Source organism: Chenopodium album, chromosome 24 (genome assembly GCF_948465745.1).
Source record: "Chenopodium album chromosome 24, dcCheAlbu1.1, whole genome shotgun sequence".
NCBI classification, from domain to species: domain Eukaryota; kingdom Viridiplantae; phylum Streptophyta; class Magnoliopsida; order Caryophyllales; family Amaranthaceae; genus Chenopodium; species Chenopodium album.
This window is the reverse complement of record NC_137857.1, coordinates 28,603,564-28,631,470: the sequence shown is the minus strand read 5'-3', so window position 1 is coordinate 28,631,470 and position 27,907 is coordinate 28,603,564. Positions and strand designations below refer to the sequence as shown.

Below are 27,907 nucleotides of genomic sequence, written 5' to 3'. Positions count from 1 at the left end.
CGGCCTGGCCAGATTCATGCATAATAAATCATTATTAATCAATTCTATCACAAACTTTCTGTTACACTTCATATACCAACCAAATATAAAACGTATGGATTTTTTGCATACCTAATGATAGTGAGATAAAAAATAAAAAATAAAAAAATAAAAAAAAATAAAAATAAAAAAAAAAAAACCAAAGAAATGGATGCTGCTAATAACACCCAACATATAACAGTAGGAAAATCAATATTAGTACCAAGTGTTCAAGAGCTAGCTAAAGGATCATTAGCAAAAGTTCCAGAAAGATATGTTCAAATTAATCAAGACCCTTTGATTATACAAACTGATGATGATCTTCAAGTTCCAATTATCAACTTTGAAAACTTGATCACTGGAGATGGCTTTGAGTTGGAGAAGTTGCATTCAGCATGCCAAAATTGGGGCTTTTTCCAGGTACTTTTATTTGATTTTGTATGTTATTTCTTTATCACATGCACTATTTCATTAGATCAGTCTATAGCATGATCCTTTATAAGGTGACCCTTTATGACTCCACTTGTGATCCTGGTTTGATCTGTTTAATTCATATACATGAATGATGTTATTTGTATTGATGAGTGATTAATGAACAAACATACATGTGTTTAATTATTGTGGTTGATTATTTAAGGTGTGTTTTCACTAAGCTTATTATTTGAACCGAATATATCACAATGAGAAGCTCTAATTTGCACCTTGTGTTTATGTCTAATTGAATCTGATTTGGCTTATATTTATTGATTACATAAATACATCTAATAACCCCTAATGATTTTATTTAAGTTAAACTACATACACTTTTAGTCCATGTTTGAAACATTTTCCTTTGAAAATTTACATTTCCAATACATTAGAGTGTGTCTAAATATAGGTGTGTCTAGTCGTCTAGACTAGGTTCAGATGTATTGTTAACAAAAATAAATTTCATTGTAATTAAATGTGAAATATGAATAAAGTCGAATGTATAATACTTTCTCCATTGATTTTTATTTTTTATTTTTGGTTACAATATTTTGACTTTCATGTTTTTTAGTATGTACACAAATTCAATCCTTTATATCTCTGATTATACTTTTTTTTTTCTTGGATATGATCTATTGTGATCCGTCATTTAAAAAACAAAAGCAGGATTATATATTTATATCGTAAAGTAATTAAAGTCTAAAGACAATTAGATATTTCTCTTCGGTAATGTTCAATTATTTCAATAGCCCACCAACTTTGGCCAACAAAAAGAAACAAAACCCACCTAACCCAACAATTTGTGATTTGCACCACTTGGCATTTTTAATGACCTCAATGCATGTTTCGTGCAAATGGTGCAATTTACGTGACATACGACCTTTTACCTTCGTCTATTCTATTTTTAATGTTCTTACTTCTTTACACTTTTGTACAAGAATTAATGTAGATGAGAACAACTGAACAAGTGATAAAAGGTAATGAGTGTATGAAAAAAAAGTATTATACGAAAGATAGTGTAAAAAGATGAATAGGTGTAAGTAACAGTAACACGGAGTAAATAAATAACATATGGAGTATTTATTTTGGGGTAGATAGGTAAGGTAGTATATATATAGAGATGTCAAAAGCACATGCGACCCGACACGATTCGAAACTAATCCGAAAAATATCCGATACAGATTTGGACTTACTCAATTTTAAAAATTGACCAGATCTTATTAGACCCGACCCGATCTGATTATCCGAACTGACACCCCTAAGTATATATACAAGACTATGCTAAGATTAGGGATAGGGATGCATAGTAAAATACAAGTACAAACTAATACGTAGTACTTCGTAATATACTAATATACTAGATTATTTACATAATCTAACGCAATCAATTCACATACGGAATACAAATTAGTGCAACATTAGTATGGAATTGATGAACCTTCATTTCATTTTTTTTTTTTTTTTTTCAAATTTTACATATCTTGAAATCACCATGATATGATTATGTGCAGCTTATAAACCATGGGATAGGCACATCATTGGTGGAGAAATTTAAGTTGGAAACCGAAGAATTTTTCAATCTACCACTCGAAGAAAAGAAGAAATATTGGCAAACGCCAAGCGAGGTGGAAGGATATGGGCAAGCATTCGTTGTATCTGAAGACCAAAAACTTGATTGGGCTGATATATTCTATTTGACCACACTTCCTAAACATCTACGCAAACCCAACTTGCTTCCCATGCTACCGTTGCCTTACAGGTTCGTTCCCTTACTTTTCTACCATTTAACTTTTTTACGTTACGTACTAGAATACAATCATGCTAATGCGCAAAAAATATACACAAAAAAAACTAGGCTAGAAGTTTAAATTATGGAAAGTGTACACCACATGTTATTATTTTTGTTTTCAGTTAAATAGAATATACGGAAATTGAGAGTTAAACACTTGGAGGCTTGTGGTGAAAAGTTGGAAATTTAACTTGATTTTGAATTTCAACTCTACTTCATTCCACGGTTTGACCTAAAATTTCTTACAGATTTGGTCAAATTGTTACAATTAAAAGTGAATGAAATAAATTATTGTCCTCGACGCACGTATATAACTATCTGTGTCAAGGATTATTCCTAATAACTATGATTAAAGGTAGTAAAAGTGTAGTCTGAATCAAATTTATATCAGGATTAATAGTTATTTATTTAGGATCGACAATTTTAGTCATATCACCTTTGTTCATAAAAATTTATTTGTGCAAAATGAACATGTCTAAATGAAATTTCGACCCAAGTCTGTTTAGATTTGAATCCTGGTATCGCTAATGAATCATAATTCTACATTTATAAGAAAATTGTATTGTACGTGGTTGAATACTTATTGATGACAATTCCAAACATAGGGATACTACGGAAAATTACTCAATCCAAGTGCAAAAATTGGCTATGAAGCTTCTAGATTGCATGTCAAAAGCTCTAAAGATTGACACTGAAACAATGAGAGAGGTGTTTGGAGATTATGAGGAAGCGCATCAATCTTTGAGGATGAACTATTATCCACCATGTCCGCAACCTGAAAAGGTCATCGGTTTAACGCCTCATTCGGATGGCGTTGCTCTTACTATCCTTCTCCAATTCAGTGAAGTTGAAGGTCTTCAAATACAGAAAGATGGCAAATGGGTTCCTATTAATCCCCTCCCTAATGCCTTTGTGGTTAACATAGGGGATATCTTGGAGGTAAGCAACTACACTCATCATTTATATAATTATATTTGATCATGCATTTTCTAAATTCTTATGACAAATTATATTAATGTTTAGAAAATTTTGACATTTGCTATCAGGGAAAACGCCTCGATTCATATTTACTACCGTTTCAAAATTTTTTAAAATTTTGCTACCACCTAAATTAGAGTTTGTTAGAAATTACTACCCATGCCTTACACCGTTAACAATTTTCGTCAGAGGGGCCGAACCACCGTCCAGCCACACCACTACCACCCCCTCCCCTCAACTGCCACCCCTCCCCCTGCCGGCGGCCGATGCCCAAAACTCCTGTCGGCGCCGGCGACCCCACCCCCTCCCTTTCCCCCACCCACGAAGCTAACCCCCCTCCCCTTCCCCACCACGAAGCCAACCCCCACCTCCCTTTCGCCCACCCACCGAAGCCAACCCCCACCGAATTCAGCCCCCTCCCTGTTCTTTCCACCAGAATCGACCCCCTCCTCTTCTCCTACCCTTTTCGGCCACCTCTAAACCCTAAACCACCACACTAAAACCACCATGTGGTGGTTTAGGGTTAGGGGTGTGGGTTTTTGGGTGGGGGAAGAGGAGGGGGGGTCGCTTCCCATGGGGATAACGGGAAGGGGGGCTGATTTCGGTGGGGGTTGGCTTCGTGGGTTGGAAAAGGGAGGGGGGGTTGGCTTTGAGGGTGGGGAAAAGGGAGGGGGTGAGGTCGTCGGCGCCAGCCGAATCTTTTGGAGTCGAGCGCCGGCAGCGGGGGAGGGGTGGCAGTTCAGGGGAGGGGGTGGCAGTGGCAGTGGGGTGCATTGGTTGGGTTTTTTTATTTTTTATTTTTAAATAAACAAAACGGAAATCCTAATGGATTCCGTCAAGTGGTAGTGATTTCTAACAAACTCTAATTTAGGTGGTAGCAAAGTAAAAAAAAAAAAAAAAATTTAAACGGTAGCAAATGTGAATCTAAGTGTTTTTCCTGGTAGCAAATGTCAAAATTTCTTAATGTTTATGAAGTTTTTATTTAATCACTTCATACTTTTGCTAAGCCAAGATTTCATTAATCCATTGCCATCTAAGGTGGTTTGTTTTTGTTATACCCTGATCTGAGAATCCTAAGCTATAATAATATCCATATATAATATTCAAAATTAACATTATTATTAACTTTAATTTAAACATATTTTCTCACTACTATATAACTTTATTTTGGATTTTTTTTTGGTTAAAAACAAGTAAAAACCATTTTTTGTGAAAAACTACCTAATAAAAAATATTGTAGCAAACTACCTATTAAAATTAAAATGTTGTAAAATAATACCCTTTACTAAATTTTCGTTGACTAATTTCTCCGATATTGACCACCCACGTGCCAGTCACGTCACTTTTCCCATTAGTAGTGCCACCTTCCTCATCAATCACCACCCCACCACCGCACCATTTTGACCCACCACAACACCTCAACCCACCTCAAATTCAAAGACCTCCTAAACCACCCTCACAAATCACCAAAACCAATACAAGCTCTCACAAGAATTACGTAGTATTTAAATGGGTAGTTTTCGACAAAAAATCCTTTGATTTTTATTTTATTTTTCACACATATTTAAACTAAATATGTTAATATCCAATGTTTCATAGACTCATAGATAATGAAAGACAAATTGAAGATGACAGATTATTAATGACTTGTTTCAGGTAGATTTATACATCTTTGATTTATCGCATATGTATCGAAATTAATATATTAGAGATGGATGTATGGAGTATAATCATCAATACTTTATTATATACTAAAAGACACACCAGCAATGACACATGTCATCTCCTGGTGTGTCCTTAGCTATTATTTTTTTATATAAAAAATCTATTAATTAAGGAAACAAATTAATTTCAAAAATAATTTTATTTGTTGTACATATTCCATATTAATGTAGTATATTTAAAATAAAAAGATTTCACAAATCAATACTATATACTAAAAGACACACCAGCAATGACACATGTCATCTCCTGGTGTGTCCTTAGTTATTATTTTTTTATATAAAAAATCTATTAATTAAGGAAACAAATTAATTTCAAAAATAATTTTATTTGTTGTACATATTCCATATTAATGTAGTATATTTATAATAAAAAGATTTCACAAATCTTTCTAAAACAATAAAATTGGATAACTATAAACCAAAAATTGTATTCTTAAAAATATATTGTGATCTGTTTTATAAAAGAAAAAACATTGCTCAGATTTTTTGCCTATTTTTATTTTAATTGTGTATTAGAAACTACAATTAGCCTTGCAAATACCAATTTAACATATCACATACTTTGATTATTCCTCGACTAATTTATGTTTATAATACTTATCTATCAATAATCTATAATGATCACCATGCATGGCACGGGATCTAACCTAGTATATTCTGAAGTCAAATTTCTATTTCCGACATTAGAAAATTTAACACGTATAAAACTGGCAGTTAATATTTCACAGAATTTTTCTAATTCTTATATTTTTGCATGCATGAAGATTATCAGCAATGGAATATACAAAAGCATATTGCACCGGGCAGTAGTGAATGAAACAAAGGAAAGAATATCAGTTGCTGCATTTCACAGCCCTGCTTTTTACAAGGATATAGGCCCTATTCCCAGCTTAATTACGCATAGTACTCCTGCTCGATTTAAACGGGTAAGCGCGACTGATTACTTAAAGGGTTTATTTGATCGTGCTCTTGACGGGAAATCCTACCTTGATGTCATGAGGATCAATGAACACAATGTATAGTAACGACTACATACGTATTATTGACAACAATTAAGGTTGAGTTTAATAATTATATACGTATGTAATAATATATGCGCAAATAATTAAGCATTTGATAAATGCATCAGAAAATTACATGTCAATCAGTGTAATAAAGGTACAGTAGTATTTCACTTATAACTTCTGCTATTAGCTTTTACGCTCTATCATTTACCTATTTTTCAAAGGACAATTATGTTAAAGGTCAATGTATACATACCTAGATCAATATTAAGTCCATTTATCTGTTTCAAAATCTGATTGTTGTTCATTAACAATCAATGTGAATTTAGATTGTACAAAAAAAATGATAAGAGGTAAGTTTTAGATAGATATGAAGTTAATGAAAAGAAAGTTCATTAATTAAAGCTAAGCATCACATACAACAGACAATCACATAACATGATACACATAATAATATATTATGATTAGGAAGATGAGCATGCATGATTTAATAATACATTATTACAACTCAGCTTATAAGTCCTAACAAGACTTACTACTACAAACGCAAAACTTACAAGTTACGTACACATAAAAAGCGACATTCAACCTCTAAGCTAATTAGACGACGTACTCCAATCCAATCAATCATGTTAGTTTAGATGAACTACTACGGGAGGGGGGTGAATGGTAGTAGGTTCCAATCGTGAAACTTATGCGAAAATAAAAAACAAAACATAAAAGGAACTTAAAGAACACAACAAGTTTTACGAGGAAACCATCCAGTGCTTAGCTAGAAGTAAAACCTCGGCCCTATTGGGTAAACAAATTCCACTAAAATAGGCAACTCTCCTAGTACAACCTATTACACAGACCTTTGCTTTGCAAGTTCCTCCTCGGACACTTGCTAATTGATAAGAACCTATCCTATCAGACCTAAGACACATTCAGGCACCTTTTTCGACCCAAGACACACTCAGGTTCCTTTCTCGACCTAAGACACACTCAGGTTCCTTTTTCTCACTGTGCAACCCAAGACACACTCGGGGTGACTAACTACCACTCGAATTTTAGAGAATTCAAACTCATACACTCAAACGTGAATTTTTAGAGAATTCACAATCTCACCCTAAAACTAAAACACTCAAACCCTATTTCCCATTACAAGATCTCAAAGAATAACTCTAAATACATATATATGAATAAAGAGATAAAACTAATATGTTGGACACTCGAGATCTGTCTGGAACTCACTGGACGTATTGAAACCAAAACCTGATAGGAATTTTGACCAGGAGAACTGACTTAGCTTCGTGGTGAAGGATAAAACCATTAAGCACGACCACTACACTTCGTCAGCCTCAACTTTGAATGAATACATATAAGCATATTTATAGTACGCTCGAATAATTCATTTTATCTTGAAAAAGATAGATTTTCTGAAAAGATAAGTTTAAAAGATATTTTCTAAAAATCAGTTTTCCGAAAATATATCTTTTGTTAAGGATAAAATCTGTTATGAATAATAAGATATAATTAACATAAAATCAGATTTTATTCCAATCTTATCTTTTTGTTTAAAAATACTTTTTAAACAAAATTATCTTATTTCAAAAGGGATTTATTAGAAGATAAATATCTTTATTCAATAAAACCAAATCCCTAAAAGATATGCACATATAAGGTAAATGTATATATATCATTAAAACCGACTTTTAACGACGTGCATACTTAAGTTCCTATTAGGTTCCAGAACTCTGATAGTCTCTGAGTTCCTGACAAGTCAGTTACTCTAATTTCATTGACTGTTTGGAGTTCACCTTGGTTCTATAAGACTTGTTCCAGACCGACTTTTATGTCCTACATACTTACATGAATCCTAGAGCAATATACTTCTATTTCTCGGTCTTCAACTTGCTTCTGTAAAACTCTTGTTCTGGAATCCTGTAGTCTTGATATATTCTGGATCTTAGGGTTTGCCCCAACATTACACCGGAACCAGGTCGTTACAACCCGTTGATATGTTCCTGTCAGGAAACAGCTTTACCCCAGCATTACACCGGAACCATGTCGTTACAACCCGTTGATATGTTCCTGTCAGGAAACAGCTTTACCCCAGCATTACACCGGAACCTAGTCATTACAACCCGTGGTATGTTCCTGTCAGGGAACACCTTGAAGTTCCATTTCTAGAACTATTCTTCTAACTTTACTTCTATCCTCATGTATCTTCTAAAGTCCCTTTGTTTCAGTTCCTTCTTCAACTCCCAGAGTTTACTAAACCTGCAAACATCACAACACTAGAAAATCCTTATTAGATGGAAGTTTGCTCAATCATAACTATCATCATCAAAACCTCATAAGGGTCAATAAGTTGCCCCTTTTTTATGATGACAAACTGAGCAAAGTTTCGAGGATAACAAAGTAAAGCAGAAGGTTAGTTTTTTCATTTATAAAAACAATAAAGAAAACTAAACTAAATTAAAAGACTCCTACACATACATGACCTATATATGTATAGGATACTTACCTTATGAAGCTAACATATGCAAACACATATTTACATTGTTACCTTCATGGTTCCTTAGCCATCATCATGCTTATCAACCATAACACTTATCATTGTTCTTGTTCCTATATTGCTTATCCTATATTGCTCAAGTTCCTTATATATATATACTTGTTATTGCTCAGGTTCCTTGTATCCTGTTCCAAGCATAACTTGCTCTTTCTATGCACAACTTAACAAACACGTTAAGTTAGATAGATAATCATCATTAGTTTACAATCGTCAAAACCTAATTACTCAACAAATCCTTATTTATTTATATTGATCACCAAAAGCATTGCATAAATAGACACCGCGATCATAAGTCACTTGGGCATGCAGTAGCATACATAGACACCAAAGGCCTTGACAACAACTTGTAGTAGTGATACAAGGCCCTCCTTGTCCCGAACATTTGAGAGGATTATTCTGTTCCTTTGCTGCCATAATTTCCGGTGGCACCCTAGTGTCTCTTCTTGAGAAACAAAGTTTGTATCTCTAATGGCATTTTTGAAATTTTTTTGCATTGGAAATTGATAAATAATAATATTTTAATAGATAAGATTGATGATTGTAATATTTACTGAAATAGCTGATGTGTATCGTTAGTCACGACGTCAAGTGTCGAATTCAATAACTATGAAAGTCATTTTTCCAGATCTAAGTTCTCTGTTACAAAGCTGTCTTCAAATCAACACTACAAACCTTCCTCATCGGCGACATATGTGCTCAAACAACACCACGATCGGCAGCCTAACAATACAATCATGCTATTCTTCTTCTTCCTCCTTTTCTCAAATCAAGCTCCATCAATGGTGCTCGAGCTTTCATCCTCACCCATCCCCCACCAACACCGCCATTTTCAGCAGCGAAGCCGCCGAATTATATTAATACCCTAATATAAAGGGGAGAAAAAAAGGCAAGATCAACCCCTAAGGGTAAGGGTGTCATCTTCCTCCATTGAAGTAGCCTTTGAGCTTTTGAAACTCCACTGAAGATGCTCTTCAAATGGGCAGGAGTGAATGAGACTATGGGCAGCTGTAAAAGAGTGGAGGAGGGTGATGCTTTCGTCAATGTGTCGTTAATGTCTCTGAAGTTGAAATCAGACAAATAACTCCAAAAGATGCTTTTGCCCTTAATTTTGTACGCAAAAGTATGAAATTAGCCTCATGAAATACATACTTTGTTTCTCAAGAAGAGAAACAGGGAATTACCCATTATTTCTTGCATGTAATAAAATGCACCAAGTCGTTCATTTCCCAGTTGTTGTATTATAGCCTTCATAACTTGAGGGTTTGTCTCACTTGTAATTTGTTGGCATTGCATCGTGCCCATCATTAGCACTGGCGGATTTAAGAAGGCACAAGGGGTAGCACATGCTACCCTTGAAGGAGAAAAGAGAAGAAAAAAAAAATGATCAAGAGACCTGTTATTTGGATAGCTGGTCTTTTTGATTCAGTCATAGCAAATTCAGCGTACAACATGCCAACTCCCGCTGATTTTAGTTTTAAACTAAAGAGACATGTCGTTATAACAACAGGTCTCTTAGGTTCTTTTCTTTTTTTTTCTTTTTAATTTTATATTTTTACTGTTGCTTCTACTTTATATGTTTGCATAACTTATTATGTGTTCAACTAATTTTATTTTAAAGACTTTCATTAAAGTTATGAAAAATTAATTACTAGAATTTATCACTTGTAAATTATAAAATAAACAATAATCATACTTTGATTTTTTTTTATTCATCGTTTAATCGTATATGATACCAATCATATTTTTTTTTAAATGAGTAGCTTATTAATTATTCTTCTAAACTCCTTCATTTGACGAAGTTCTTCCCATTTTATTGCACTTTTATTTCAATACACATATTTAGTAAGTAATTCAATTATTTACTACCGAGTATAGTTTATATGAGTAAAGCAATTAAGAAAATTTATAGTATATAGTAGTATAAAGTACATACATTACCATATATATACAAAGCAGTTTTTAAACTTATGATATACAGAGACAATGGAAAACATAGAAAGATAATCTATTAAACATATAGAGTACTTTTTAATTTAATCATTGTATTATTTTGATGACTAGAATATAAATTACTTGTATTTCATATATGTAAAATGAAGATTTATCAAACAAAACAAATGTTATAACTTAAAGGCTAATTATATATAATAACTCGTTTTAACCCCTTTTTTTCTCTTATAGTTTAATGGCTAAATGTTACCCCTACTTAAAATTCCTGGATTCGTCACTGCCATCATAAGACATGTATATATTATTATATCATTATAGATAGGTTTTTTCTATACGGTAACCTTCTCGAATTCACTTTTCTACGTTGAGCCCTTTGATATAGTACTTTCCATAATGTAGCCCGCATGTACATTTAGTAGATATACAATAACCATGTCGTTATTCCGCTATTAACAAATTTCGTTAGTGGGATCAACTCTCCACATATTAATTTTTTTATCTATTTGCGCGTTGGAAAAAATTCCGTTAGATTTGGGGGTTATTTTAGTCGTTAAGGGTCTAAACTAAACTCACATTTGACAAAAAAAAAACGTAAATGACTCGTTTTGCGTATAAAAAAGCGCCTCAAATTGTGTGTTTAAAGGGGCGGACCTTTTGAGAGGCTCAGTGGAGCTTGGCTCCCAAAGCATTTCTGAATAATATAAAGAGGAGAGGATATGTGACAGAAGTTATATATATATATATATATATATATATATATATATATATATATATATATATACATACATACATACATACATACACATATATACATATACATATACATATACATATACATATACATATATATACATACATATATACATATATATATATATATATATATATATATATATATATATATATATATATATATATATATATATATATATATATATATATATATATATATATATATGTATTTCAAAGAGTTTAATTAATGATTTTTTACTTTTACCACCTTCAAATAACCACTTAATTGAATTTACCACCTCCAAAAAAAAGATTTACTTTACCACCAACAAAATTTCCAAAAATTCGATTTTACCACAAACTAACGGATTTCGTCCATGAATTCGTTAGTAGGGCCCACCTTTTTGACGTTTCTTCTTCATCTTCCCCGATGGCTAGGGTTTTGAGGTCGGAATTAGGGAGGTGGTCGGAATTAGGTGGTGGCTAGGGTTTTAGGAGTGCGGAATTTGGTGGTGGCTAGGGTTTTTAGAGTGGCCAGAATTAGGAGAAGATTTATGGGTGGTCAGAATTTGCTGGCTAGGGTTTAATTTTAAGGTCGGAAGTTGGTGGAAAGGGGGTTGAAATCGGTGCGGTGGCTATTGTTATGCGTGTAGGAGTTTATAGGTACTACGCAGCAAAAATAATATGAATCATATTCAATAAAGCACCTAATCCCAAGAATCGCATGCATAACACAAGACACATAATCATACCTTTGAAGAGTGAATTCCACGAAGCTATTCGACAGGCAAATCAGGGAGAGAATAGAGCCCCAAGTGTTGCTCCTCTACTTAGTCCACGAGATTCGAACGAGCCGTCCACCAATACTAGATTGGTCGAGTGATTGAGGAAAACCGCAATCACCACCTTTTTGGACAACCGACCATCGCACGAACCACCACCACCACGAGACACCACCGTGCGCCGGGGAGGAGGAGAGAGCCGTGAGATAGAGGACTTTGAGAGGGGTTTAGGTTTCGTGTTTGCTAATTCGGGTTTGATCAAAAGATCAGTAAACTTCATACATGCAAACCTAGGCACCTAGTCTATTTATAATCTCATTATAATTAGACTAGGGCACAAATCCCAAAAGCCTCTTAAAGCCCCTACATGGCCGGCCACCTAGAATGATGAGGCCCATGATGGGCCTCGTCCTCTAATGCTCGATCTAGCCCCTTTGCGTGACCTTATAGGATCCGTCCAATTGGGCTTTGGCCCATTTTACTAGTCCAAAGATTGTAAGTACCTCTAGCTATGGCAAAACAGCGACCCAAATGTCTAGACTTAATTATCTCTATAATTTGATCCAATTATATATCTAGTAATTGCACACAACGAAGACATTTCTCCTTCAATGCGGTGCGGTGCGGTGGTAGCGGTTAGGTGGTGGGGTTGGTCGTAGGGGTTACGTGGTGGCTAGGGTGTCGAATTCGGAAATCGGTGCGGTCGCTGTGGCTGTACGGTGCGATGGTAGCGGTTAGGTGGTGGGGTTGGTCGTAGCGGTTAGGTGGTGGGGGCTGGTCGTAGGGGTTAGGTGGTTGGGCTGGTCGAAGCCGGTCCGGCGATGGGGGTCCCGACGGTGGCAGCAACCATTGGTTGATGGATGGGGATTTTTAAAATTTTTATTTTTGTTTTTTTTTAAACTTACCCAATAATATGGCGACACGTGTGCAAGGTAGGCCTCACTAACGGATTTATGGACGGAATTCGTTAGTTGGAGGTGATTGGTGGTAAAACTAAATTTTTATTTTTTAATGTGGTGGTAAAGTAAATCTTTTTTTTTTTTTTTTTTGGAGGTGGTAAATTCAATTAAGTGGTTATTTGAAGGTGGTAAAAATCAAAATTTCCTTTAAATTATTAAAAATAAAGATCTACAAGCTAGCCTTACTTTAATTTTTGCTTGATATTTAGATGATGAGATTGTGACATTGTGTTTTCATTTTGATATGACATTGTTAATATGAACTAAGATTGAACTATAACCATTAAAATAAAATTTCAATATTTCATGATAAACATATTGACATCAACTTAGTAGGTAAGGAAAAACATTATACTCATTGAGATCAATAATATACTAAATAAAATTAACGACATGAACTTGATCATAAAAATCATTCTAATGACGATATTAATTTCATTTTTTTAATTAAATTTATGTCATTGAGTGTCTTTAGTGTCAATTCTCAAATCAATTTAAAAATGCGACAATTTTGTGTCGATGGTTTAAGTTGAGTCATGTTTTGTGTCAATTAGTGTAATTTTGTCATTTGTTTAACTCTTGGATTTACATAGTTACATTTATGTTACAAAATTTTTGCCCGCGATAGAGAAAGTTTCAAGATCCGCCACTGTGTGTTTACGTTTTTAATATGCATAGTGTATCTCTTTATATACTAAAGAGTGTTCCATTATCTATCTTTTATTACATTTACATTTATAATAAAAAAATTAACATAATATATACAAGTATTTAACAATTAAACACAATTATCATCAAAAGTGTCACATAAGTGTCATAAATATGATTTAACCTAGCTTTCACGATCAAGCATATATAGCCCTACAATTCCACAACTTTTACTGTATCTTACAACTAATTGGTGTAATTTTCTTATAAAGATAACAAAAATAGTTGTTCCACTTCCACTCCACAAAAAGTCTAAGCAGACAAATTATCATGGCCCGACTTGTCAAATTTGATGGTTAAGTAGAAATTTTCAACTTAAAGACGCAATTAGTAATCAAAAGTCTACCTTTTAATCAATATAAATCCGATTAAGATAAGATTAAAACCCTAATCAAATCATAGTAAAAAAAAAAAATTGTAATGGAAGGAAAAATAATAAACTTAGTAGAATCAAAATTAGTACCTAGTGTTCAAGAACTAGCAAAAGATTTTCCTAAGAAAATCCCAAAAAGATACATACGAAATGATCAAGATCATCCAATTATATTAGCAGATGATGATGAAAATCTTCGATTGCCAACTATTAACATGGAAGCTTTGATTAGTGGAAATGGAGTTGAGCTTGAGAAGTTGCATTCAGCATGCCAAGAATGGGGCTTTTTCCAGGTTAATTACGCTATAATGCTCTTGTTTTGCCTTCATTATTCGTTGCTAATTCGTATTATGGGTTATTGTTACCTTCGTTTAAAATTAATTGTAGTATTTGATCTGTCTTTGTTATTTACTCTCCCTTTTAACCTGTACTAGGGTGGCCAACGCGTGCAATGCGCGTAAAGTGACTAGCCGTTACGGGAAGTTATATTGGTTTGTGTTTATAGTCCACGTAGAGATTATGGACTTGTGATGGAAATTTTTATGCTTAGGCACTTATATGTCTTTATTTTTAAAATTTATGTAAGTGAGTAATCCGTATATGAGATTCAAATCAATGTTGTGGATTAGGGAATGAATGACTAATTAATTTAGAAACTGCTTCAATGGAGGAGCATTGCTAAATGTATACTGTTTTTCTCCACTATGTTAGTACCTAGAAGGTAGCCTAAAATTCATGAATTGAACAAATTTTGGATTGCAATAAAGGGAGAAGATGAATTAAAAGTAAAATAATACAATAGATAAATAAAATTGACTAATACTTCCTCCGTTTTCTTTTAGATGTAGCACACCCTTTAGCGCGGTAATTAAGAAAGGTGGGGTTCACATAGGATAAGTGGTTGTTAGGAGTATAATTTAGTGGGTCATGTGCTATAAATAAGGAATATAGTATAGTTTTTCCCTAAAGTAACTTTCCTTTTATAGTGTGTTGCAAGTATTGTGACATTTCCTTTTTAGGGAAGTGTTACAAGTAAAAGAAAACGGAGGAAGTAAGTCCTAAGTACGCAGTTTCACAATGTCAATTTATAAAATCTGCATTAGCAATCAACTAAGATTATACTCCCTAACTTGGAACACCAACCTTAATCTCCTCTCTCAACATGACTAACTAACTAATTAAGATTATAGTGGTTAACAGTAATGCAAGCTAATAGTCATATCATTTAACTAATAGTCATGCCATTTCTTCAAGATTTATGTTCTTGTGTATTAACTGCTTGTGTACCTCAAGATCAAATCTGTGTTTGTTTTCAATGTATTTCTATTTCAAGGCTTATATATGAAGTTAGCCCATAGTAATTAAGTATAATGCAGCAACAAAATCAATTAAAGATTGGAAATACTAATTTGATATGAATGGTTTAAATAAATGATGAGCAAACAAAGCATGAATGGAATAAACTAAATGAGTACTAACCGTTAAATAGGCAAACATTGATGGAACTTTAACATTAAAATGTTTGTAAAATTTTAATGTAATATTAGTTACAAAGTTTATGATTATTGAGTTGGGTTTGAATTAAAATTTTGTTTCAAAAAAAAAGTTGGATTGAATTAAAATTGAAATGATGTCACCAAATTAATGAATGAATGGAATTCGAACAATTATTGCACAGTGTCTAATTCAATTATTTGATTGGATGGGTTATATGATATTAATTGAAAAGTATTTAGCTTGCCATAAGAGTTTTGGATTGAAATGGCAAGCATATCGTATAGTAGGGATAATAGTAGTCATAAGGGTTTAGTTAAACTTTCTAGGCATAAGAAAAATGTTGTTATCATGTAAATAAAAAGACAAAACAATAGTTACATTATTGACACGTGTCCTCCGCTTTATTGGATTAGATAGTCTATTGATAATGAGGCTACTACATCTGATGATACTAAGAGGCTACTGGTTATAATTAAAACACGGATCATATAAATGCAATGTGTTAACAAAATAACATCATTCATATAGAATTTCTGAAGTGAAAATAGCTACATCTAATTCTTCAAATGAAAACCCTTTTATATCCCTGACTTTGATTTTGTACACTTATACTTCACGGTTTGACCCCAAACAGTTGGCAGAAGAGATCCAATGGTTAGCCTTGGGAAGATCTTCACACCATACTTTTGCCTTGGTGTAATTGAATAACAAAAATATTTAGTTGATGCTATATTGACTTAATTTTGTAGTGTTTGGGCCGGTCAAGCCCGCACGGATTTGGTTTTGGGCACAACCCAAAAGGTCTCGTGAACATCTCATTAACAAGGAGCTCCCCTCCTCCTTATTTCTTCCATGTTGGACTTGGGATGCACATTCCCAACAAATTGTTAGAACAACATCAAATAGTATGTAAACAATAAGGTCTTCAATGTTATTTATGAAGCCGGATGCACCCCTTGGCAAACTTTGGTGGTATTTTAACTATTGCTCATAGATGGTGTTGCTTACTTCACCCAAACTATAGTTGATATGGTTGTTGATTACTTTGCTATTTTATATTTCTTATTTTGTTATTAAAATAGTTCCCATTAAAGTTTATATAATATATATTAATAATATAATAAAATGATTTATATGGGGTAGTTTGTGATAATGTGCAGCTTATAAACCATGGGATAAGCTCTTCACTGTTGGAAAATTTCAAACAAGAGACACAAGAATTCTTCAACCTTCCACTAAAAGAAAAGAAAAAATTTTCGCAAAGTCCAACAGACGCAGAAGGATTTGGACAAGCCTTTGTTAAATCAGATGACCAAAAGTTGGATTGGGCCGACATGTTTTACTTAACAACCTTGCCTAAATATTTGCGTCGACCCTATTTGTTTCCAATGCTACCTCTTCCATTCAGGTTCGTCTTCTAGTGCATCCTCCACATTGGCATAATTTTATACCTTGTTTGTTTCGGACTGTTTCCCCAAAGCCTTATAATTTTGACGGAGCTTGATTTAATTTAATATTATCCCGTTTGATTTCTTCAAAAAAAAAAAAAAAAGGAGTCTAGGTTAATCTCTATTTTCTTTAATTATATCATGGCATTTTAAAAATTACATCAACAAAGAACTTTATTCAGTCATCATCGCTGTAGCATGTAGGCTGTAGGGCTCTTTTTAAGAAAAAAGTATAAATGATATATTACGAAAATATCATGTGATTAACAAAAAAAATGTTTTATTTTAGAGATAAACTTGTTTTTTCTCTAACAATAATACTTCAATCTTTCACTTTTAGTTACAATGTTTTCACTTCTATACTTGTCAATTCATAGTCATAAATATAGGTTAAAAAAAAAATTACAACATTCGCATAAAAAGGTAAGAATATAGTGATTTTAAAAGATCATAAGAAGTAATCTAATATATAATTGTAGAGTAAGTGAATGGGGAGCCTCCAAAACCTCATTCCTCAACTCTCATGCATTTAGTGGCTTTTTTTTTTTTTTTTTTTTGAGTAAGTGAATGAGGATTCTCCAAAACTTCATTCCTCAACTCTCATGCATTTAGTGCTTTTTTTTTTTTTTAGGAAAAAAATAACTACCAATCGCACTACTTTATTTTTATTATTTTTATCTTTTTAAAAAAAATCAATAACTACCCATTCACTATTTCCTTTTTGTTTTGTTTTTAAGGGACTACTACTAACTTTTCATTTTTTTTTTTTTTTTGGGACATAGTATAACATATGACATGCATTAGCAGTTTAGCACGAGTATACAATTCCTTTATCAACAATTCACTAGAGCACTCAAAATCCCCCATTTCATGTTTTTTAAACACTACATACGTACTAACATTCCACTTTGTTTTATGAGTATTTTTTTTGGTACATAGTATAATATATGTCATGCATTAGCACGAATATACATTTCCTTTATCAACAATTCACTATAGTACTCTAAATCCCCAACCCTTCAATTATATGCATTTTTTTTTTAAGGATTACCCTCCAAATATTTTCCACATCTTTAATCATCAAAAAAAAAAAAAAAGTGTACAACACGTGACTGGCCTCAGCAAATAACTGCTTGCAAAAGAGCAAAGTATGTAACTTCTAAAGCAAGACACTAACTATAACCGAGTAACACGAGTAACCCCTATAACACTGAACGGGTAACCTCTATAACTTTGAAAAAGTAAATAAACCCCATAATAGCATTGCATGGCCACCGACATAAAAGAGTAAGACCCTTTTGAGCTTCTAAGCAAAGCATAGATTATCATATTTCTGCATAGCACAACAGGTGTCAGCACATTATTAATACGGCTATTAATACTCAATAAAACAAAGCAATTTAGGGTTCTACAGAACCGACTAGTCCAAAATCGACCATTACAGCTCAAGTCTAAATTTCAACATCAAAATCAACTTTCCATATTTTAAATATATTTTTTCTTATATATCCCGTGCATTTTATACAGGTACACTCTAGTTATAAATAAATAGTTGGGGTCCTAACTTTTTAAACAACCATGGGAAGTTTGGCTACAAATTGTAATGTTGTATAATACCTTACTTTATTTCTTGGCTTTATCCTCATGCAGAGAAACATTGGAAAATTACTCAGCTGAAGTAGATAAACTCTCAAGGAAAATATTAGATTATATGGCTAAGGCTCTAAATATTGATAATGGTACCAATGTGTTTGGAGAAATTTTTCAAGCAATAAGGATGAACTACTATCCACCATGTTCGCAACCGGAAAAGGTCATTGGCATAGTGCCTCATACTGATGCAACAGCCCTCATCACCGTCCTCCTACAACTTAACGAAATCGAAGGCCTCCAAATCAACAAAGATAATAAATGGGTCGCAGTGAACCCTCCACCCGATGCCTTTGTAGTCAATATTGGGGACATTTTAGAGGTAAGTACACAATCCATTTTCTCATTGGAAGTAGGTCTGTTATGTTCACCTTACAAAAATAAATTCAGTAAAAGTAAAAGTAAATAATTTAAATAAAAAAAATATAATAGAGAATTAGTAAAAATAATTTAAATTTAGCAAAAATAATTTCAATTCGACAAAATAAGGTGAAGAGAACATGCATAAATCTCTTGCAACAATTAGGGTTTTTTTTTTTCCTTAGTGTATATGCATTGTTTAGGATTCATTTGGCATTGCTGTGGTTTTCTGTTTTTTGGTTTTTTGTTTTTTAAAAGTATATGATATGTGTCCCATAATGAACCAAAAATTATATAAACTTATTAAAATCACGATAATTTTGAAAACTGATAACTGAAAAGTGGAAACACCTTTTTCTTGTTTCCTGTTTTTGGTTTTTGGTTTTTGGTTTTCAAAAAAACAGGAAACTGAAAACCAAAACTGATACCAAACAAACCCTTAATTCTTCGATTACTTGTATAATTGTAGATAATGAGCAATGGGATATACCGAAGTGTTATGCATCGAGCAGTCGTGAATGCAACTAAAGAGAGGCTATCAGTTGCCACATTTGTATCCCCTTCACTCGATCGTGAAATATGCCCTAACCCTAAACTAATAAACTCGACCAATCTTGCAAAGTATAATAGAATCAACATGAATGATTACTGGAAGGGATTTGTTGATCGTCCACTGGATGGGAGAAGATACCTTGATGGTGTTAGAATTGTTGATGATGATGCATGACCATTCATCAAGATGCAGCAAGTCAAAAGAGAGTTATTGAACCTTGGTTAATTTGTCTTCATTATTCATGATAATAATAATGCTCTTGACTTCTTGTATTATATAAATGCATGTCCTTGTAACAAAATATTAAGCTTGGTTGATGTTTTTCTCTACAAAAAGAGTTGTTATATTTATGTAACAAATAAAAAAATAAAAAATGTGTAATTATTTGGTTTATTTTTGGGGAGAAAAATAGAACAGTGATGTAGGTTGAAAATAATCGCATTATTTCTCTATAGAATGATTACAATAATAGTAAATTCATATTAAAGTTCGGATCATTATTAAAATATAATCGAAAGTTGAGATTATTTTGGATATTATTTTGGGCGAATCAAGCAAAGTTGGAACAATTAGGATTATTCCTATCAGTTGAATAAAGTTGTTGATTTATTCACGAAAATGCCCTCATGAGAAACAAATTTTGTTTCTCACCATGAGAAACAGGGAATTTCCCATTTTTTAAATAAATAGCTTTCTTGTTAAATGATCAAACATCTGAGATAAATTGATAGATGAAATTTTTGTAGTTAAGTGATATACTTATAACACAGTCAATGCTTTCTATATAATTGGCCTCTAGTAGCCACTTAAAATTAATTGACACAACCCAAATTTATCAAATACGGAATAAGAAATACTACAAAGTTATCAATTTTTTATAAGAAAAAAAAATGGTTCATCAATAACACATTCAATAAATGTCAAAATATTAAGCTTGATGATGAGTTGGAACACATAATTGATTCAAGCAAAAGATAATATTTTGATTTTAAAAAAAAATTATGTATTAAAAAGCTACACCAGCAATATGATTAATCATTTATAAGCAAACCAATCATGATGAGAGGGAAGCTTCGTGGCTATTTCCTTGCTATTTCCTTTATTCCTTATTTTTTTGTCTTGTTGTGAGTGCTGTAACCTACAGTCTGTCATTTAGAATGTGGGTTGTCCTTTTTTTATCATTCCTCTTTCCTTAGCTTTTTACCGTTGTATTTGATAGGCTTGTATATATAACAAACTCTGTAGTTGCAGCTCACTGAAATTAATGAAATCAGCGCTCCCTTCTCTCTCTATCTAGATCTGCACCTCTTGTGACTTTTGTCATCATGGTATCAGAGCCAGGTTGCATTGCAATCAGGAATTGAAGAGCTGTAGATTAAGGAAGCCCTGCTGAGTTCGAAGTTAGCCTCACAAATTTTCAATTGAAATTTCCCAAATTGATTTTGACCTAGATTTGTTGATCTTTCTTCCCTAATATCCAAATGGCCGGAGAAACCAACACTAATGTTTCTTTGGATTTCACAAATCCCCTCTACCTTCATCCTTCCGATGGTACTCATACCATTGCCATCTCTAAACTCACTGGATCTGGTAATTATCGGACATGGCGAAGGTCGATGGAAATTGCTCTGTCCTCAAAACGCAAACTTGGGTTTGTAACAGGGACGGTGAGTCGCCCAGCTGATGACTTAGTGAAGGCGGAGCTATGGGACACCTGTAACTCCACCGTTATAGGGTGGATCCATGCTTCGGTGTCCGATTCAATCAAGAGCTCAAAAATCTTTCTCAGCACAGCGAGAATGATTTGGTCGCACCTTGAGAAGCAATTTTCCCTCACTGATGGGTCTCGCAAATACAAAATCAGTAGAGATTTGTATGGGTTGAAGCAAAATGGAGCACCAGTTCATGAATATTACACGAGCATGCGAGGTCTGTGGCAGGAACTGGAATCGATGAGTGTTCTTCCTGCAATAACCACGACAGCTACAGATATCACTGCTTTCTTGCGAGCAATGGAGAGGCAACAGGAGGAAAGCCGTCTCTTCCAGTTCCTAAATGGCTTGGATGAAGAGTATGGACCTCAGAGAAGCCAACTTCTCCTTATGGTTCCTTTACCCACGGTTGAAACTGCTTGTTCTGCTATTCAACAAGAGGAATCGCAAAGGGAAATTCTCAAATCTGCAAAAACGGAGGTGGAAACAGCAGCAATGTTGAGTAAGACCTCAGAGATCATCTGCAATGTGTGTGGTGGAAAGGGTCACTATGCCAGAAAATGTTTTGAAGTCATAGGATATCCAAGATGGCACCCAAAATCCAGAAAACAACAACAAGTGAAAGGCAAACCAAGAACTGAAACCAAGGCTGCGGCGATGGGTCAAATGAGTTCTGATGACTCCTCTAATACTGGCTCTGTCACCTTCACGAGCTCTCAATTTGATCAGTTTCTGAAGAAATTCTCTGGTATGTCTGCTGCTTCACCTTCTGCTATTTCTGAAACTGATGATGATTTGGATCATATTTTTGGAGGTATGGTGACATGTTGTAGTGCTTTTGTGAATGAAAATGTGTGGATCATAGACTCGGGTGCTTCTGATCATATGACCTGTAATGTGAATGCTATGCGAAATTCTGTTATAGTCAATGATGTGCCTAGTATAAATTTGCCCAATGGTGCTGTAACAAAAATATCTCATATTGGAGATATAAAACTTGCTGGTGGGTTGATGTTGAAAAATGTTTTGGGGGTACCTGCCTTTAAACATAATTTGTTGTCAGTCAACAAATTGAGTAGAGATAATAACTGCAATGTGGTCTTCCATTCTGGTTTTTGTGTGATAAAGGATAACAGTGATCAAAAGATTAAAGGGCTGGGCAAGCTTCATAATGGGTTATACTACTTGATAGATAAACCAACTGAACCTGCTGATCTCAATGCCCTGTGCTCTGCCTTTAGTGGGAAAGCCATAACAGGCCGAGCTAGTGTTGAATCTTACACCTTGTGGCATAATAGGTTGGGCATGCTCCCACTCCTAAACTCAAACTGATCCCAGCTATAACTGACCAAATAGGATCCTATGATTGTACTTGCATAACCTGCCCCATGGCTCGATTTGTTAAGCAACCTTTCCAACTGAGCAAATCTGTAGCAAAATGTTCATTTGAAATGATCCATGTTGATGTGTGGGGGCCCTATAAGGTGAGTTATAAGGGAAAGTTCAGGTTCTTCTTGACTGTGGTAGATGACTACAGCAGATACACTTGGATATATCTATTGCAAGAGAAATCTCAATGCTTGAATATTCTGGAAATCTTTGTGAACTATGCAAACACTCAATTTGGGAGAAAGGTTAAGGTTGTAAGGTCAGATAATGCCCTTGAACTTGATGACACGAAATCCAACCCTCTATTTGCTGCACATGGAATAGTACACCAAACCTCATGTGTTGAGAGACCTCAACAAAATAGGAGAGCTAAGAGGAAACACAAACATCTGCTAGAAGTCACTAGAGCCATTAGGTTCCAAGCTGGCCTTCCTTTGACCTTTTGGGGTGATTGCATCCTTGCTGCTGCTTATATAATCAATAGGCTGCCCACTCCTATTCTAACCAACCAAACACCTTACCAAAAGCTCCACAAAAAACCCCCAGCCTATGATGAGATTAGGGTATTTGGATGCCTCTCATTTGCCTATAATCCTGCTCTCGGAACTGATAAGCTCAACCCAAGGGGTGTGCCCTGTATCTTCTTGGGTTATCCACCAAACACCAAGGGATATGTGCTCATGAACTTGCTTACACAAAAGAGATTTGTGTCAAGAGATGTGAAGTTTCATGAACACATATTTCCTTACAACAATGCAACCCTTAAAAGTATCTTGCAACCTGTCCCTACAGACACACCCCAGCCACCTTCTCACCTGCAATATGAAGATTTGTCTCCCATACATCTAGCAAGCAATGATGCTCAGAACACAGATGCAACTCTTGACCCTGCAAAAAGTGATACTAGCTCTCCAGCTGCAGCTCCAGAACACATTACAGCAGCTCCAGAACCTGAACATGAAATCAGAAAATCAAACAGGCCCACAAAAGAGCCTGTATGGATGAAAGACTATAAAAAGCTAGCATATGCAGCTGACTTTCAACCAGCTTGTGTTGCTGCTGAAGGAAATGCTAGTGTGTCTCCAGAGTTCTGGTATTTCCTAGCAAATGTGACCATTGAGACAGATCCTACTTTATTTGATGAAGCAAAGAAAAATCTAGAGTGGATAGCAGCTATGAATGAAGAATTGACAGCACTTGAAGCTAATGGCACTTGGGAATTAACTCACCTTCCATTTGGGAAGAAAGCCATAGGAGCTAAATGGTTGTACAAAACCAAACTGAATGCAGATGGTACAGTGGAAAGAAAGAAAGCCAGGCTAGTCATCCTTGGTTGCAGACAGAGACCAGGGATTGACTTTGATCAAACCTTTGCCCCAGTTGCTAAAATGACCACTGTTAGGTCATTACTTGCTATAGCAGCTATGGAAGGATGGATCACAACCCAGATGGATGTAAAAAATGCTTTCCTCCATGGAGACTTGATTGAAGATGTTTACATGAAAGTTCCAAGGGGTTATGTAGGACCAGGAATGCCCATAAGCTTGGAACAGGGAGAGCTTTCAGAAAACTTTGTGCTCAAGTTAAACAAATCTCTGTATGGGCTTAAACAGGCTCCTCGTCAGTGGTTTGCCAAGCTCACAGAAGCCTTGAAATCATTTGGCTACTCTCAATCCAAAGCAGATTACTCATTGTTCACTAAGCAATCTGGTAGTGGCTTTGTTGCTGTCTTGATTTATGTTGATGATCTGTTGATAGCTAGAGATAATCAGCAAGAAATTGACAATCTGAAGGCTTTGTTCTCTAAGAATTTCAAAATGAAGGATCTTGGCAAACTCAGATACTTCTTGGGTCTGGAGATTGATCACTCAATGTCAGGGATATTTATATCTCAAAAGAAATATGCTCAGGATATGATCAAAGAGTTTGGGCTTACAAAGGCTAGACCATTAAAGGTGCCTATGGATACTCACATAAAACTCACACCTGGCTTGGGTGACCCCCTACCAAATGCTGAAATGTATCAAAGACTGGTAGGGAAGCTTATGTACTTGACAATAACCAGACCTGACATCAACTTTGTTGTACAAGTTCTAGCTCAATTTATGCAAGCTCCAACCACTGCTCATCTACAAGCAGCCAAGAGAGTGCTGAGATATCTGATGAACTCTCCCAGCAAAGGAATTCTTCTAGCCAGTGAAACCGCAGCAAAACTCACTGCCTACTGTGACAGTGACTGGGCAGGCTGCCCTGTCACAAGGAAATCGACAACAGGGTACTGTATTCTTCTGGGTAATTCACCAGTGTCATGGAAGGCAAAGAAACAATCAGTTGTGGCTAGATCTTCTGCTGAAGCAGAGTGCAGAGCAATGGCACTCACTATCTGTGAAGTGACCTGGTTAACATCTCTTCTGAAGGATTTGGGAATGAAAAATCTAGGTCCTACAATCCTGAAATGTGACAACAAAGCTGCTCTTTCCATTGCCTCCAACCCTGTACTGCATGAAAAGATCAAACATGTTGGAATTGACCAACATTTTGTGAGAGAGAAAGTTCAAGAAGGAGCAGTGAAGCCAACATATGTCTGCAGTTCAGAACAGCTAGATGACATTCTGACCAAGATCTTGCCAGTGCAACAACATGAATATCTCTTAAGCAAGCTTGGAGTCACTTCGCACACCCAGCAAGCTTGAGGGGGAGTGATGAGAGGGAAGCTTCGTGGCTATTTCCTTGCTATTTCCTTTATTCCTTATTTTTTTGTCTTGTTGTGAGTGTTGTAACCTACAGTCTGTCATTTAGAATGTGGGTCGTCCTTTTTTTATTATTCCTCTGTCCTTAGCTTTTTACCGTTGTATTTGATAGGCTTGTATATATAACAAACTCTGTAGTTGCAGCTCACTGAAATTAATGAAATCAGCGCTCCCTTCTCTCTCTATCTAGATCTGCACCTCTTGTGACTTTTGTCATCAAATCATTAATTTAATATTTAAGTTTTCAGCACATACAACGAGCTCTAAAACAATATAATGAAGAAAGAAGAGTAGAACCAAAAAAATTATCATACAATTAACCGACATAAACCGTAAGCTATAAGGGGAAAGGAAAAAAAAAACAAAAGAGATGATCTTCATATAATGGTGGTCGCAAGTGTAGTTACAACCATTATTACTACCTGTATTAATCAGACTATCAGAGTATGCATTATTGTGATTAATATGACATGATAGATACGAGTATGCATTATTGTGATTAATTGATTATTCATTACTCCGTATTTCATAATAATATTATTAATGTAATAGATTCTACTAAGGCCCGCCTGGATTGAGGGACTAAAGTCTAATACCTGGAATGGGTTAATTAATTATAGTACTAAAAGTTCCTCCCATTTTGAGGGTAATACACTAAGGGCCTATTCTCATTGATTGAACTCAGCTGAACTGAACTAAACTGAATTTAACTTATTAGAGCTGAACTGAACTGAACTGAAAATTATATAATTAAGAGAATGAAATTAGGAGCTGAACTGAACTGAACTTATTAGAGCTGAGCTGAACTTTATTGAAAATAAACGTATGAGAACAGGCCCTAAAATCACTAATACATTACCCACCCCTTAGTGTAACAATTCACCCCGTAAAATTCTTTCCCCCATGGCATTAATCTACCTAGAAGTTAAACATTCATTTTTCTTTAATTAGGTTTTCAATTTTATTTTTAATTTCAATTGTAATTCTAATATATATATATATGGAAATATTTAATCATTCTCTGATCTTTGACTTGAAATCATAGTTTTTCTTTTTTTTTTCTTCCTTCTAGTTTTCGTGTTTGTATTTTGATAATAAAACAATTTCTTAAATTCAATTTTGATATTATTAAACCTATGAGATATTTCTTTTAAATATCTTAAATTGATTTACTGTATGATTTGGGATGATATTCATTTTTTTCTATTATTCTTGCAATTTCTGTATTTTTTTGGAAATTAAAATAAAAAGGCAAATGATAAATTTGAATTTAATCTGATAATGTGAATTATTTCTGCCCGAGGCTAATAAAAAGGCAAATTCAATAGGTCCAATTCCAAAATGACAAGGTCCAACAATTTTTTCAGTCAAAATAAAATGGAAAAAAAATAATAATTTCTGTAATATTTTTTAGCAAAGTAAATTACAAGTGATTTTACGCCAAACATATGAAAAAAAAAACCCTGAAAAATTACCCCATTAAATTAGTTTCGTGGTAATTTGTTCTCCATTAAAATCTACCCCCATGATTTTCACACCATATCTAGGCGAACCCTTATATGCATTAAGCAAGATATAGTTTAAATTTTATGAGGTTTAATATTCGAATTATATATATATATATTTGTCGCTGATATTGGTGTCCCAAAATATTAAATATTAATGGGTAATGCTATATGTAGCCCTTACTTCTTTTTCCCTAGTTTTATCCCTACCAAATTAAATGCTCTTTGGAATTGCTTTCAAAAAAAAAAAAAAAAGCTCTTTGGATTTATTTCCAATTTATTCATTGTTGTTGTTTCCTTCGTTGCTTTTTAGATGCATCATTTTAAATAAGGAAGTTTCAAGTTAGTTAGTTAGTTAGTTATATACTACGTACTTACATCTATCATTGTACTGTTCTTTTCAATTAATAAATTATTTCTGTCTCTCTCATATCACATGATTTTTCTTTTTTCTTTCTCTACATCTCTCTAATCTTAAAAATTGTTTACAAATTTTACAACTCCCTCTGTCCCAAAATAATTGATGCAATCAAACTTTGCACACATACCAAGGCATTAGTTTTAGCTTATTTTTACATAATTAAATATTAATGAAAATTATATTTTTTTTTTAAAAAAAAAAAAGTTATGTTATGAAATTTTATATCAATACCTATCTAACAACATATTTTATGATAAAATATTTTTCTATTATGTTAATAAAAAATTATAGTCAAAGTTAACATATGAATAGTGAAAAAAAAGTCCAACGTCTTAGTTTTTCTGGGACGGATGATGGAGTAATTTTTAGGAAAAATTGACAAGAATAATCCCAACTTTGTTCGATTCGCCTAAAATAATCCCAACTTTCGATTATTTTTTAATAATCCGAACTTTAATGTGCAATTGCTTCCAATGGTCCCAACCAGTTATATAACTTGCTATCACAAGTCACTTGACACGTGTAACCATGTGACTGGTTCAAAAAAAATAAAAATAAAATAAATAAAATTTAAAAC

At 34.0% G+C, this 27,907-nt stretch overlaps 2 protein-coding genes across 2 annotated transcripts; both read left to right on the top strand.

The window, feature by feature from the left end:
- The first annotated feature begins 81 nt into the window (after window positions 1-81).
- On the top strand, window positions 82-6,199 carry LOC145610220 (protein SRG1-like). The gene is made up of 4 exons (XM_081665513.1): window positions 82-438; window positions 1,998-2,245; window positions 2,881-3,214; window positions 5,742-6,199. The coding sequence occupies exons 1-4, from the start codon at window positions 187-189 to the stop codon at window positions 5,997-5,999; spliced, it is 1,092 nt and encodes a 363-aa protein (XP_081521639.1). The 5' UTR covers window positions 82-186; the 3' UTR covers window positions 6,000-6,199.
- A 7,893-nt stretch (window positions 6,200-14,092) lies between these two features.
- LOC145610757 (protein SRG1-like) lies at window positions 14,093-19,727 on the top strand. The gene is made up of 4 exons (XM_081666056.1): window positions 14,093-14,338; window positions 16,703-16,950; window positions 18,641-18,962; window positions 19,470-19,727. The coding sequence occupies exons 1-4, from the start codon at window positions 14,093-14,095 to the stop codon at window positions 19,725-19,727; spliced, it is 1,074 nt and encodes a 357-aa protein (XP_081522182.1).
- Window positions 19,728-27,907: the final 8,180 nt, after the last annotated feature.

Bases quoted from the DNA above. Each gene is read 5' to 3' on its own strand.
- LOC145610220 (XM_081665513.1), top strand. From the start codon at position 187: ATGGATGCTGCTAATAACACCCAACATATAACAGTAGGAAAATCAATA. The intron at 439-1,997 runs GTACTTTTATTT...GATTATGTGCAG, and splicing joins AAAATTGGGGCTTTTTCCAG to CTTATAAACCATGGGATAGG. The intron at 2,246-2,880 runs GTTCGTTCCCTT...TTCCAAACATAG, and splicing joins ATGCTACCGTTGCCTTACAG to GGATACTACGGAAAATTACT.
- LOC145610757 (XM_081666056.1), top strand. From the start codon at position 14,093: ATGGAAGGAAAAATAATAAACTTAGTAGAATCAAAATTAGTACCTAGT. The intron at 14,339-16,702 runs GTTAATTACGCT...GATAATGTGCAG, and splicing joins AAGAATGGGGCTTTTTCCAG to CTTATAAACCATGGGATAAG. The intron at 18,963-19,469 runs GTAAGTACACAA...GTATAATTGTAG, and splicing joins ATATTGGGGACATTTTAGAG to ATAATGAGCAATGGGATATA.